The sequence below is a fragment of the Ptychodera flava genome, chromosome 22, assembly GCF_041260155.1.
Source record: "Ptychodera flava strain L36383 chromosome 22, AS_Pfla_20210202, whole genome shotgun sequence".
NCBI classification, from domain to species: domain Eukaryota; kingdom Metazoa; phylum Hemichordata; class Enteropneusta; family Ptychoderidae; genus Ptychodera; species Ptychodera flava.
Genome location: NC_091949.1, coordinates 17,488,807 through 17,504,675, shown reverse-complemented (window position 1 = coordinate 17,504,675; position 15,869 = coordinate 17,488,807). Strand labels below are relative to the sequence as shown.

The following is a 15,869-nucleotide window of genomic DNA, read 5'->3' as shown; positions in this document are numbered from 1 at the left end:
CGAACGTAACGGGTATCTAATCCTCACAAGGAGTACAGTAGTACAACAAGTATCGGCTAGCTGCGATGCGATGGAGCTCCAGGCATTGTAAGCTTAGAAGTTCGAACACAAGAGAGATCCCGGCCTCACTGCAAAGTCGTCCCCTGCGCACCCGGCCCGACAGCAAACTAACCTCCTGGTTTGATTCTGTTGTTTGTATATTTTTGTATAAAATTCATGATACATATCTGACTTTCACAACTGTACAATTTGCTCAGGACTGTGAGTTTGGCTGTAGTCTACAGACGATCGGAGGGAGCTAAGGCAGGCCCCAAATTTGCATGGACAATGCCCGGGACAATTATAGAGTCTGACGCAGCTCGATGAGAAAGTCATTCACATAAACCTAAATGAAGTGATCAATACAAAACTTTTAAACATCACTGGTTCTGAAAATTTATGATCAACGGTTCTGACCTACGGATTTTACACTGCGACGTTGTTTTTTGTGTGTTTGGCCGGCTACTACTAGTCCTGTAAGGCTCGGGCCGAGATTGGTGTGGGGCCTGCAGCAAGGTAAAATTGACAGCGTCCATTGCAGAATGCCCGCGTGTTATCCTTTCTCGTTTGGGAGGAAATTTACTGCTGTATTCAGAATGCCTTTTTACCAGTATAAAAGCTCAGTAACTGATGCATCAAGAGCCAAGAGTCTGTAAATTTCTTAGCAGTAGCTCCACTGTTTTTTTCTAAATTTTCGCTGAGATACAGCAGTGCGTATACTGGTCCCGATCGTTCTGACTCAGGCGTTCACAGCTGTTTAGGGAGCTGTCATTATTTACGATCTGGGGGTCGGACGAATTACATTAGAAACTCCGAAATTTTGAGTCGCACCCCAGCCAACCATGATGACTTTGAGTAACCCCCTCTCTAACAGAAAGTTTGGCTTACCTGAGCCCATGTAACAATATGTAGATATAAAAGCTCACCTAATAAGCAGTATCCGACCATATAGTATTGTTAAATTGGGATGGGTAGCATGTCATTATGCAGTGTTCGAAATAATCGGTGGCAATGGTGGCATTTGCCACCAAAAACTGCCAATCTGCCACCAAAATTTTTTTCTGTGGTATTTTTCTGCCACTAAATTTTGGGTCATCATGTCATCGATCCTACGGCTTGAATGAAGGAACACTGAAGGAACACGCCTTGTCGGACGGCGGAAAAAACTCATTAGTAAAAAAAACACCAAACTAATTGCGACATTTTGGCATGAATGAAAACATAGCGTGAATCCAAACTTGTGATTGGCTAATCTCCATATCGATGACAGCAGCTTTTGTACACTTGACATGTTGTTGTTCTCTGTGATAGCCGCATAATGCAGTCGTAGGGCACAAGATAAAAGCATGTTGTGACATTTTGAAAACAAAGCCAAAGTGCAGCATGCGTGAATTAAATAATAATAAATACTTGCAATTCATTAGCCAGTACAGGCTCAAAATTCCTATCGCCCACACCCGTTGCTAGTGAATTTTGCGGTCGGGCAATTAAAATCATATGCTTCCCGTCCGACGGGCAAGTCCACCAGCGGTTGAATTAACTAAGCTCTGGACAATTCAAGCTTGAAAACGTATTTCATTAGGTCTGTACACGTCTACAATCATTGTAAGTCCTTCAACTCTCAGAAGTGTTTTCTGAAAACCCTTGAAAATCCGCCCCACATCGCAAAATAATCGTTCTTGCTGTTGTAAAACACAAAAAGTCGTAAAAATACAGTTTTGCGACATGTTCTCTCCGACGACACGGAGTGAACTCACTGTTTTGTATGTGTGCCGTAAAGTGGTATGCTCTTGACAGTGGTTGCCATTCTCTTTGTGCAAGCGTATGAGTTGAATGACGGTCGATCGGCTTCACGCGATAGTGTAATTGCACCATGTGCTTTGTAAATGGATGTAAACTTATTCAAAGCCATAGATCTCGGCAATGCTTACTGTTCAACGTAAATCAACACCCAGATGAAAAAGTACAAGTTTACATCGTAGTCGAGACAGGCTCAGTCGACCATAGCTGTGGGTCCATAGCTGTGGTGTTTTCGGACGGGATTCCTGCCTTTTACGGGCTGGTTTTGACTTTTTAAGATTTTAACCCCGCCACCACAAAAGTCAAAACCAGCCCGTAAAAGGCAGGAATACCGTCCGAAAACACCACAGCGATGGACCCACAGCTAAGTCAACCAAGGAGGCCACATATTGCAGCTACGTAGTGCGTGAGATGCAGACAGTTTCAAATTATTACGTGACCTTGGTTTTTAGGGATCGGCTCTCACTTACAGAAAACAAATCTGCACTGAAGAGTAACGAAAACGAAACTTGAATCTGCTCTCTTGACGAATACATTCATCAATAAACTTTGAAAGACTGCTGTGCTCAGTGAGCAAACATGTAAACAGGTAAAAGAGTTGCAGATGTACATGTGCATATGCATTGGCAGATAAACACTAGCAGAGCAGTTGTTTGTGATCTCAGCTTGATAATAAAGACAGCAGCCAGCCATGCACATTGTAAATCACACAATCTTATTACTCTTATGCAAAGATTTTAATTTGACTAGGTTGTGGAAAAATTCCAAATTCAAAGATGTTTTCTAAATGGCCAAAATCTACAGAAAAGACTAAAGTATTCTCACATTTCTTCTGGACATTTCAGATTTGGTAATAGTCCTTCATTTTAACAAGATGTAGTTCTTGTTTGAATCTGTTTTTCCCTCTTTGAATTCACTTCATATGGCCAAACTCTTGCTCTCTGTTACAAATTACTGGTACAGTTATTAGAAATTTAGGGCAAGTACTTTTTCCTCTCGGGCAAGTAAAAATGAAATTCACGTGTCCCACGGTTAGTAAGTTTGAAAATTTTTTTCGAGGCATGCAGTATGGGTTGACTTTTTGTGACGTGTACTCACCATATTTTCAAGAATTTATAAATTAGAATGAGTATGTGGCAATGACAAAATGTTGTATTATACCGATCACATAATGTGTTAAACTGCCACCAGATTTTTCATAATTGCCACCAGATTTCATATCCGGTGGCAAACTTTTGCCACAAGAAATAAAAAAGTATTTCTATCCCTGTTATGGTATGGTTAAATGTCCAAATGGTTGTTGAACTCAAGTCAAATAAAATATAAATTTCTATGATAATATAAAGGATGAATTCACAACAGTTCAGTTTTGTCCTAGATCCTGTGCACTTATAGTGGTATCTGTCGAGAACATTTCTCCATGACCCAGCCTCTCCTTCCAACCCTGGTAACGACTGCAGAAAACTACTGTGTGACATCATCATCACCACTGTTGATCCTCTTCTTTAATGTCACTGGTGCCATTGCGTACATGAACAACGATATCATTCTCATCGTCACTATCTTCTCTTTCATAATAAGTATTGCTAGTAGTAGCAGCTACTTGTAGTTTTTTGCCTTGCTTCATCTAGTTGATATTTATTTGTACTGTTAGAGTATTTATTTTCTTTTTATTTAATATGTATCAGAGTAAAATATATATAATCAACTAATCATTATGTAATTGAAGACAGAGTGAGACAAAGAAAAAACATTTTGAGCGCCCCCTTAAAACTTTCAATTTTTGAATGACCCCCAGGTCGTAAATACTGACGGTTCCCTTACTTGCTGCCAAAGGCCATCGTGTTCACTGCATTCGACAGCCTACCATACATTGCCAAACTACGTTGCTTGGATTTCGCAATCACCTTGCCGCTAAAGCGACAATCAGCTGAAATTTATTACTTCAAGTACTCAATTTTGATAGCTATTTGCCTACAGAAGTGAGCCTACAGAAGTGAGCCAAGTGTATATAGTGTCGTCTTGATTTTACATCGGTAACCCGGAGTTCTGAGTGAGCAACAGCAGGGTGCGCATCGCGGTGCACTGCCGACTGCACTGCAGTTTGAATAATCCGTATATAACGCACACGGTACCAGAATAGAATGTCAGCCTCCTCTGCCAAAGTTCTGTATCCTCTGAAACACAGTAGCAGTACGTATTTGAACGGAGAAGAACAAAATAAAACCATTCGCAGTGCGCAGGTCATTCAGCCAGCGACCATGGGCGATTACCCAGGCACTGTGGCGTGTCATGGCATTGCCCCAGGAATGTTGCAGGCTCGATGATGTCATCAGTATCGGCGTTCTCGATCACGTGCACAGCCTACAAGTTGTCAACAAACCCGCGCGGCAACCAACTCGATAGGGCATTATTTAGCGTTTGTATGTCACTACAGGAGCACAAATTTGGCTTATTTCTTTACTGAACAACATTTCACGATGGATGTAAGAGAATAACATGTAATTTCAAACATAAAAAAAGGTTAAAAGTTACAAATACTGGGGCTTTAAGGGTTTTTACAAAAGTACCTCAATGGATGCACTCGGACATCACCCTCCACTTAGCGTCAGGCAACACCCTGTCTTCTGTCCTTGCACATCCTTTGCAATATTTTCGTTATAACCTGATATGACCATTCAATCGCTCATTTGCTAAAACATTCCTGTTGCTAGGTGTCAGCATCATGGAAAATGGTCAGAAAGGGAAGCTGAGCAAATCATAATATTGTTCATACACTCACCAAAACAGCTTCTTCAAGACTTCTCGATGGACACCAATGGAACATACCGGTGGAATCAAACCGCTTTGTATCTTCCTCAAGCTCTTTATGTTCCGTTATTGGCGGTGCATGAGGTGGGTAGCTTGGCCTGTTTGTACATTTGGGTGAAGGTAAACAAATATATTCTATTTATTTTTGTTTGTTTGTTGGTAAAAATATTGAGTATGGTATTTTGCAGTTGATGACAATCATGGAATTTTCAACATATGAGAGCTAACATTGGAACATGCATTTTCCATTTTTAACTTGGTTTGGAAACTGGTGCTTTCATAATTCTTACATACGATATAAATCCAGAAAACTTTATATTTTTTTTTACAACTTGTTTGAACTTGAACATTAACATATTTCAACAGCTTTCTAATCATGAAAAAAAACATTACTATTAATAAAGCAACATGTTCTGAATGCGCAAGTGATAGTACTGGAGTAAAGAGGTTACAAACCTAGACATTTGGGGTAAGAAAGAAGAATAGCTAGACGAAGATTAAGAGACAGTAAAAGGTCAATACACTTTGTAAAAGATAGGCTGTGGATTGTATAGGTTTGCCAATGCTAGGGAGAGTGTAAAAATCTGTTATGTTTGCAAGCTGAAACGCAGCAGATAAAAAGAGTATAGGTTTTACATGCTAGTAAAAATAGAGAGAAGGTAGGAAAGTTTCCTTTAAACTCTTTGGCCACACTCCTTTTGAAACATGTCTTATAACGGTGATATTTTACAGTTAAACCACCTCTTTCATCCCTGTAGTTCCGCCCGGCCACATTTACTTGAACTTACAATGTTAATGAAAGGATGGACCAAACTACTGAGAGGGGTGAAAGGGTACACCCTTTGACTGCCAAATTTGGCAACTGTAACCTTAGCTACAGTCAAGAAATAATGATCAAAATTGTTCATGTTTTCTTTCCAAAATACAATGTGCAAAAAATTTCCCACTCAAAGTGGTTTGTAGAAATTATGAGCCAGTGAAATCAAATATGAAATTTTGTGGAATCATCATTATTGGAAGATGATAATTTTACAATGGACAGTTTCAACATTTCATAATTGTCTTTACGTTGATCAGAGAATGGTTGAAAATACTACATCTAGAGAGATATAAGCTTCTGTAGCATCAAATACTTATCACTGAAAGTCTTACTTTATTCTTTTAATAACGCAAGGAGTTTACGTAACATAAAGAAGAGAAGTTTATGACCCTTCACAAAGGTTAAGAATCGAATGTAAAATTGACAAAGCATAAAGGAGTCACAGCCTTACTACTGCCATCATCTATTATCTGTCAGCTGTGAAGTTCGATATTCAAAATTTTTAACATTATAGAAATTTTTAGGCAGTAACACTTACAACCTTAGCATTAATATTTGGATAAATTTTTACATTTTCCCACATGAATTGTTACCAAATATAAAGCAGAGATTATTTTTTGCCAGCATTTACACAAAATTTGAGGATGGCAGTAAAAAGGTTACAAAAGGCTGCCGGATTGAAACAGTGATTAAAAGTAAGTGAACTAGGGAGTCTAGTCACATGACATCATAGAGCAAGCACTTGGCAGGTGAAGCTGTAACACGCTTTAAAGGTTACCCAAGGAAAGTCAGGTCCTAGATACAGAAATAACAATCTTGAGAGTGAGTAAAGCTATTCAGAAGTAGAGAAAAGTTTGAATCATAATGCAGTGTCATGGAAAAGCAGAAAATGGAAAAAAAGGGATAGTTATAAGTTTATAATCGATTGATGCAGAGTGATATGGAGGAGGATTATAAACCACATACCTGTCAAGTTTGAAAAATAAGAAAGACAGGCATACACATCAAAAGGCAGAGAGAAGAATGAGTGATTTCAGTCAGTCGAAGTGAAAATCAGATGAGACTGTACATAGATTTGAAGATCAAATGTTTATGTGTGAATGAATACAAGCAACCTATATGTGACTTCGTGAGGTTTAAACTTTTTGTGAAGCTTGAATTGAATAAACGGTATTTAAATGTTCCATCTAAATTCCGTGTCTGTTTTTGGAAACACTATAACCAGAAGTGATCAACTGCTTTCCGGTGCTGATATAGATTGGAACCTGGCTATAGATAAGGTTTGTCTTCACTTTTCTTTGGTTGTGTTGGGACAGCAACCAATTTCTATGTTACGGCAACTCCTTACAGAATGGTATTGTAAAATACTTTGTCGATCATTGAACATTCCCTACCAAATAGCAATTGGGGCCAGGATTTTAGTCAGATGGATAAAATGAAATAATACTGAGGTATTCTGCAAGTTGGATATTACAAAGTGATGTATGATAGGATATAAACTCATTCATATCGCTTGAGTCAGATTATACATGTGTATGCATCTAAACTATCAATGGGTTTTACTCATATTCTCATAAGTTTCGTGAGAAAAACAACAGGCGACAATGGTTCTACTCTGGAATAAGGAGGACACAATCTGTTCAACAGACTCAGCATGCCTGAAAAATCATGTGATAGCGGTACAAACAAATCCATGTATACAAATGCATATGGAAATACATGTACGCATGTTTGCGCACATAGGTTTGTTTGTACCATGATCTGTTCAAATTCAGGGTATGACCTATTCATAGGCAGCATCGCAAATGCCAAATATGGTGATTTATTGATGAAATGTTTGAAAATGGCCTGGAAGTCACATATAGGTTGAACATGTCTGTAGTGTGTGTTGTGTATTTGAATATGACCCACCGACGACGTGTGTCTGGCTTTTCTTCTGCGATATGCAAATGTGGGATGCCTCCTATTCGGGGACGTGCATGAGGGGTGCTACAAAAACGTGCAAAATGGAAAACAAACGATGTAATGAATACATTATACACAAAACATAAACTTGGGGGACTTGATTGGGTATTCTCGATCTAGGGATCATGGGTGAAGGTATTGGGAGAGGTTTCATCACGCTTGGCAAAAATCGGTACACAACTGAACACATCTAAAATAGGCTGAAATAAAATAAATTAGAACTCATTATTTGCATAAAAACCTAATGGTGGCCAAGGAAATATTTCATTGACAAACTAAATAACTACGATATTCGCAGTCCTGTCAGTCAGGGACAACATGGAAAGGTAGGCCAGAATACCGTTCAGGAGGAATGACGATGGGGAACTGCAGATGGACACCTCTACATTTTGAGGAAAAGGAACTCATTGTAATATGTCATATATATATATATATGGTAATGGGAGCTAGGAACCTACAGGTAATAACCCTAGTCAAATGTGCCTGAAGTTCAAGCCATTATATATTTCAGAAGTTCCTTCTATTTCCATCTCTGAAGTCAAATTCAAGACACTTCCACATCTCATATTTAAAGACTGCTGGAGTATAAATGTACGTAGACAGAATCAACAATACCTACTCCTTTTTAATTTTATAGGTGTTGTGTGGTAGATGCCAAATATGCAAATTTGTAGTGTCACATGTTCAAGTGAATGATCAAGTCAATATTAAATATTGACCCATTGGTACTGCAAATGGACAGAGCAATAAATTTGAGAGTGAAATATCTCCATTTCCAGTCAAGTGGGCCAGAATGCATTATCAATTCATGGATCTGGCTATACAGTTTTTGATACATGTAGCTATGGAACAAATATCTTTCCCTAGTACACAAGAAACAGCCATACAACAGAACCTCGATAAACTGGGAGAACACACTGAGTAAGTTTTTCACAGCCAATCAGCATTGATATGTAGCAGACTATGCTTCTTAATCTGAACATCCCTCACAGAAATGTTCCAATCACGTAAATTGTTCAAAGTGCATACATTTCCAGGACATTTAAATATTGAATCAAATCACAAAAAATATGCAAATCATATGCAAATTTTTGTACTTTAGATGTCCAGTCTTGTTTTGTGAGGGATGGTTTCGGATACAGTGCCAATCTTTTCAGTATCGAACTAACCAGGGAGTTGGGCAGGTTTACAATTAGTTTTGTGGCTCAAAAAAAAAAATGCTTGTAGCACAAAAACATTGACAACGTATATGAACATGTAAACACAAAATGTTATGTGCGTCTGTAAGGCTGAGTACGGCAGGGATGGGTATATCAGCTTACCTGTGTATTGTGTGGTGTGAATATAAAAACATATGTGTGTTATGATAAAAGAAATAAGATATTTAACATTAGCGTGCAAGTAGGACATTGAATGACAATGAACATAAAATAAAAATCATTGAATATTTGACATCCATTCAAAAAGTTTAATGGAAACCCTTGTGTTAGTTGACTTGTACGCTACAGCTTGAACATTACAACTTTCAGTGTACCTCTACCAATATTTTTTTTTCATGTACAGGTTAGCTTTCATGAATTTGAATTAATTTGTGTCTTAATATACCATACTAGGGAGACCTAAGTATTCATAGTTTCCTTTTTTATAAAATCTGAAATGTTTTAGTGGAAATAATTTTGTCTGGGCTTGCAACATAGTTATAGTAAACACAGTGAGTTAATAGCGAAGTCCCACAATTGAATGCTAAGTTTATTTATATGTGGCTGTGATGTCATAATTTCACTACTAAAACAGGTTTAAGTGAAGTTTCACTTCAATTCAAATGCCAAAACAGAAATGCCACAGGCAAACCACCTCTACTTACACAAATGGGAATGTTTTTTCAAACTTTTTTCAACATTCTTGAAATTTCTTTTACATGCTAAGAGAGCATAATAGTGTACCTGCACATATAAACCTGTTTAAATTCTTTCTGAACAGCAAAAGAAATATTACACTGATCTCATAACTGTTGCAAACTTAATTTCAATGACTGGATGACAAACTTCAAGCTTCCTGACTTTCAGAGATCCTCACTTTTCAAGCAACACATTTATTTCTACTAACAAAATAGTAATGTTACAAACTTTGTGTGCAAGCCAACTACCACCGAGGGCTTCTTCCAACGACATAAACGCCTGGAAACCCACCGATCGAAGTCGTAGGCTGTAGATGCATCTTTTATTTTGCTAAACAAATAGCCGAGACTACCAACACTGGGGCGGCTGGATAGAAAATGCATTAAAAATATTGAAGAGTGCTTTAAATGACACAGACTAGTGATTCCTTGTGATAAAACATCGACAACCTGGGCAATAATTGAAATGAAAAAAATAAATAATAATGCGCCCCTTGAAAATCAGGGAAAAGTACCACAGAGGGAATACATCTGAAGAAAGAAGAATTATAGAAAAATAGCTGTACGTTTTGTGATTTTTATTTTATAATGTGTATCACGGATAATGATATCTGCTGAGGATACAGTATCTGTGATGCCAAATCTCAGAAATGTGCTAGAAACAGACTTTTTGTAGTTTTAATGTAAAATTTCACTCATGTTTTGTTCCTGATGGCACTCTTTGAAATTACGGAATGAACAGAAATACAATGGAAAAGACACAGCAGAGGCAAATTTCTGAATTTTCTTGTAGCATGGAGACTTCAACTGTCAAATCTGATTACCTGATCAGTGTTTGGGGAATCATAATGTAATTTGCTACAGTGTGCCTTCTGAGTGAAAAGTTAATAAAACTTGATTTGCCACACAAACATGTATTGTGGGTACAATCCATAATAGGTGTTCTTTTAACAAAATTAATCTGCCTGCTTTTCTTGTAGCATATTGGGAAAAAACACTTCCATTGAAGATAACTGTGAATCGCAGTTGCTGAATTTCCGGCAGCTGACAGTGGTGCAAATCAACTATTCTACCAGCTCGCCTACATATAGTGATATATCTACGGTGAATAGAATCAAATTTTTTTTTGTAACTTCATTTTATTTGCAAAAATATGTGTAATAAAAATACCCCTGGATAGTTTTTAAGTAATAAGATCACATGTTATGAGGACTAATACATACAACCGGTTGAAATACTGCATTATTTGAAGAGCTATGCCTCTGTACTGAAGAAAATTCAGAAATATTTAGAACGAGGTTGACAATGTAGAATGCACTTTGACCCCTCAGACAAGAAGACCTCCAGGAAGTCAGGGTGGGGTGCGTTTGGGAAAAGTCTGGGAAGTTATTTACGGCTGAAAAGAAAACAAAATATTATTACATCATGACAATGATGAAGGCTAGAAGTTCTTTCCCACAACCTTAGATATTGCAAAAAAAAATAAGGAAGTTATCAATTTGTATAGATGATATCTAACTTGTTTGGCATCATTGGAGTCAGTGAAAGGCTTCGTGATCTCCGTTGAGTGATCATGGATTTCCGTGGGTTGTGGTACAGGCTCCGGGATCTGCTCTCCGATTTAATATAAATAGCTTCTATTAATTTGAATCAACACCACTGATTTGCGTCACCAACTTTTGAATCCTCTGGTTTTAAATCTGATCACTTTCCATCAATGTTTATGTGCTACATAATCAGGCTTGCGAGGGCGCTCTCATAATTGTGCAAAGATCTGCTGCCTGACCGTGCTTCATTCTGCATGCATGGCCAAAACAGCATAGTTGATGATTTTTCAACTGTCTTCGTTTGCAAGAATTCTTATGTTTCACACCAGACAATATCAAAACTTGGCAACCAAACCATAAACACCACGAACTACAATGCTAGCAAAAGAAGTGACCTTGAACTCCTGTCCCTTTAAAACCCTCAACCATTTAATCCAATATTGGTATAACATAACACAGTTGGACCTTTATAAAGGAAAGAGAGAGTAATTGGGTCATACTTGGGCATACACAGAACCTGTCTGAAATTCAAAAATGTTAAATGCATTTCAGTGCACTCACAAATGTTTTGGCACACCTAAAGCGCACTTGGCCCAACTTTCATCATAGAAACAATGAGATTTTCTCGGGGGGGGGGCCTTCCCAAGCTTTGTGCAGCAACTGGACTCCCTAGGATTATGATAATCTGTAAGACTGTTGGGCCAAGTCTTCTTCAGTGGTGCCAAATTGTACAAATTAAAATAAACAAAAAATTATGGTATGAAATCAAGAAATGGAATAGCTCAAATGACACATTCAGGGCTGAGACATTGTGTTTGACATGCTAAAATACTGCACTGATCTATCAAATTTTGGAGTGTAATAATTGAAGTTTCATGACAAAAATTGTAACTCAAAAACAAAATGGTACTTGAAATCGTTCAATTTTAATATCTTTTAGAAATAAAACTGCTCAAGCAAATTTGTATATTGCTTTGACTTGATGTTTTTGAAATTTGTATCAATCAATGTAAACTTTTGAAGACTGAAGTCAGCCCTGCCATTCAGCACAATTTTGGTTGCCAGATAAAGGTGCTGTCGTGTGCAGTACTCGTTAATATGTGCTCTGAATGCTGTGCTTTCCGTTGCTGTGTTGCTGCATTGCAGTGCAGGTTACATGATGCTGTGCTGGGCAGACAGTCATGCTTTCTGATCAAGGAGTAACGTTGCAATGTAATCAGCTTCTAGATGGAGTTACCCTCAAACACAGAAGGTCACGGGATAAGACCAGGTTTCAAAAATCGTGAGAGAAAATCTGGAAGTTAAAAGTTTTCATTATCACGTGTGTAATAACAGTGTTCCTCCTAGCATTAATCCAATTTAAATTTAGTCACTGTGTCTGATGATATGTCCACTAAAGGAATCCTCACAGCATGAATTCATACGTTGCAGAGAATTATTATTTTGTATCTGAAATGGGGCATGCTGAAGTTACTGCCCAACACACTTGGAAAAATTGAGTTTTCTCATATGGTGGATTTTATCAGAGGAGTTTGTGCAAAGCCAAAAACTTCAATTGTCCTCAACATCAACTATTGCTGGCAACTATGCCTCCTTTTCTGTTCATGCGGAAATTTCACGTGAGAGAGTCGTCTGGACATATAGTGGCAGATGTATTAATGTTAGAAGGAACAATGAAATATATTTTTATGAGGTCAGGCAATATGCTGTGGGAAAGAAAGTAACAAGTAGATGTGATATTATTATACACATTCCATCATATCACCTTATGTCCCTGGCATATGACATCACACCAAAATTTGTTACATTGTACCCTGCATAACACGGCATGCCATTTTCAACAGTGTATTCACTAACACACTGTTTGTGAACATTTCTTTACATTCTGAGTACAGTGCACGGCTTGCAGAGATCATTAATCAAGACCTATTTTGCTAAGTTAAAACACAAAAACGTTTGAAATAACAGGCTGGAATTTTTAATTTTATTCCGAACTATATTAGCCAATTCGCAGTATAGCATATGATTAAGAATTTTGAGGTCTACACTGTATATGAACGATTTGTTTAAGTCATAACTTGACTGTAATGGTAGGACAGAAGACTAATCAATACAACTGCATGTCAATGACATTCAAGATCTATGCAGATCTTTAATTTTTGCACCTAGGTCAAAGGTCATATCACAACCTAGCTAAAATATAACAAAGTGTTGATGGCCAACTTTTAGACTTTGGAAACTATCAGTGATTTCAGCAATATATCCTGTACACACACAAATTGAACTGCATATAGTAATTGAAGAATTATGTCAAAAGAAATCTTCCATTAAAACATCTTAGACTTAAAAAAAAATTCTACACAGTTTTAAATTTAAATGTAAGCAGTATGATTTAATGATTTTGATTGGCTCCAAAATGATCTCTACCTGTATTCATCAGCCAATCAACAGCTGATATGCATGACCTGGAGTGCTTCGGTCATGATGACATCATAGCAAAAGTTGAGGTACCTCCCCAAGAATACGAGTGCATTATGTATCATTCACAGCACTGTACTGTACTACATGTCAGTGCATGGTCTACATACCTTGGGCCCATTTTATGTGGTGATCCACCTGGACTGATGTTTCCGTTGAATTTCCGGTCAAGATTCGATGGAAAAGACAGGGCTGTTGTGGAAAAAGAAAAGAAAGACCGGAATCAGAAAATTCATCACACTGTACATTTGGAATCATAGAGCTCCACTTACCTTCAGTTTGTGAACACAGCAACACCTGTATTGTACAAAAAGAACTGACTGAAGGGAACGATGTCTTGGACAGTGTAATGTTTCATGCACGTTTGTTTTGCATAATTTTCACACAACAATGGAGCAGTGATACGGTATTGAAACGACACCATGACGGTTTGATTCACACTAAAGGTACCATGGTAAAACTATCTGTGACAATCTTTACCATATTTCATCTGTACCATTTCTACAAGGGGAGTGCCAGTATTTGCATGCTGGGATAAAATCATTTTGACATCTCAAAATTATCAAAATGTTGCCAACACTTTTGAAATATTAATTCTGGCTTTAAAACTACACAGCCAATACTTATTGAGAACGGGAGTTGGAAAACTGGCTGGAAAAAAATGTAAAATATTATTCTTGAAATGATGGTCCTCAATGTCTATCACGCAAGAACTACCACGAAAAACATTATTCTCGTTATGACAATGTCTAAAGAAAGTCCTCTACATGACCCATTCATAAAAGGAAAATTTGTTCTATACACAACTAACATCTTATACATTTCTTTGACATCTTTTGAAGTACTGATATTTTAACAATGTGCAAAAAAGACATGACATGTAACTGTAAAACCGATTTGTTGTCCGTTAATGATGTGTCACTATTTAGTATTAGCCAATCAGATCACATGAATTAGCATACATGCAAATATCAGGACGTTAGTACCAGCCAATTGGGACAAAATTCAGTCTTGGCCAATCAATGATCATAATCAACATAGACTGTACTCAAATACACTACCAACAGCCAATGAGGTTGGGATATTTCATACAGCTATAAACGCTATGTATTGCATATCACAAAAATATTTCAAGAATGATAAACTTTTCTTAATTTTTCAACCACAAACAATATTCATCATGGTACGATATGATATATAAATGAATTAAAAAGCCTATACCTACTATGGCAATATCAAATTCAATGCTTACATACTGTTGACTGGAATTTTTCTTTGAAAGGTTTAAGATTTTTGACATTAACTTTGACACTGCACACTGACAGAGTTAGTAAGTTAAAAACACAATTTACATTGTTAGTACACAGCAAACTTTGGATGCAATACAGGGTAGGGCTAGCCCAACAACTTGGAAGTAATTTCATTTAACATGGCATGAAATATACACTGGAGAAAAGTCTGAAGTCATATGTAAGCAAACATACATAGAGCATCATGGGAAGGAGGATAGTTTCATTTCATTTCATTCTATACTATCAGTCATGCCAGCTGGTTAGTAAAATATCAAACCCACAGAAATGTGCAGATCATTATTATTTTGTGTGCAGTGTATAGGTGTGAACCTGTCATCTCTATCGACAGGAAAGACGAAACACACAAGATATTACTTGCTTATTCCCCAAACCACCAGACTTTAACATTTGCATTGTTTTTGATAGGGTGACTGGACTGGACCACTGTACATGGAATGGGGGTGAGAAGGGTCAGGCATCCAAATCATATACATTATCCCTGGTCTCAAGTTACTGAATTCACTTGTGGAAAACAGAGCAGATCGGACACCATAGATAAAAGGTTTTTATTTTTAACATGCAGGATTCTACAAGTCAAGCACAACATAACCAGATATCTAATGCACATTCAAGCACCAATAGAGAAATTTATTTCCCAGACATTTTAATCTACATTCAGTATTGAGAGGGATGGATTTGTTGTTTTTTTTCTTTGGAGTGTTACCTTTGCGTTCCTTGTCACTCAAGTTGTAAGGTGGCAAACGGCTGACTATGGTTTGGGAAAGCATAAAGCGAGGGGTGAAAAATGCAGGGTATGCGTGATTAGTAGATGCAGCAAAACCAAAACAGCCATTATAGCAAAACAAAGGTTACATGTCATGTGTCAAGTGTAGTGTAACAGGCAAATTACAACATGTCTGAAGCACTATATGATTGGAAAAATTATTTTGATTTATAATCACACATTATACTGGTGTTCCAGGAAAAATAAATTGTTGGCAAAATTGTAAAATAGTCTCAAGAAAGAAAAACTAAAAAAATTGAAAATTTGAATTTTTTCTTATAAATTCTTAAATCTATCTTTTCTTCGAAGTCTTTCCTGTTGCAATGACAGTTTTTCAAATTTATTTATACTCAAAATAAAAACACCATGAGAGTCTGTATTAGTGATACATATGGTAAAGTTTGTTTACAGTTTTTGCAATTTTGAATAAAAAAAA

At 37.2% G+C, this 15,869-nt stretch overlaps 1 protein-coding gene across 8 annotated transcripts in view; it reads right to left on the bottom strand.

Annotated features, from left to right (window-relative positions):
• Positions 1 to 15,637, bottom strand: part of LOC139122830 (calcium-activated potassium channel subunit alpha-1-like) — a 35,120-nt gene extending 19,483 nt beyond the window's left edge. For 2 of the 8 annotated variants that reach the window (XM_070688633.1, XM_070688634.1), the window contains exons 1-5: positions 15,374 to 15,634; positions 13,468 to 13,549; positions 10,852 to 10,941; positions 7,382 to 7,459; positions 4,622 to 4,748 (exon numbers count right to left, since the gene is read on the bottom strand). In XM_070688633.1, the coding sequence (XP_070544734.1) occupies positions 4,622 to 4,748; positions 7,382 to 7,459; positions 10,852 to 10,941; positions 13,468 to 13,549; positions 15,374 to 15,437 (441 nt within the window). In that variant the 5' untranslated portion in view covers positions 15,438 to 15,634. Of the gene's footprint in view, positions 1 to 4,621; positions 4,749 to 5,106; positions 5,137 to 7,381; positions 7,460 to 9,624; positions 9,700 to 10,851; positions 10,942 to 13,467; positions 13,550 to 15,373 lie in introns of all 8 variants that reach the window. The other 6 variants (XM_070688629.1, XM_070688630.1, XM_070688636.1 and 3 more) reach the window with 6 other exon arrangements.
• Positions 15,638 to 15,869: the final 232 nt, after the last annotated feature.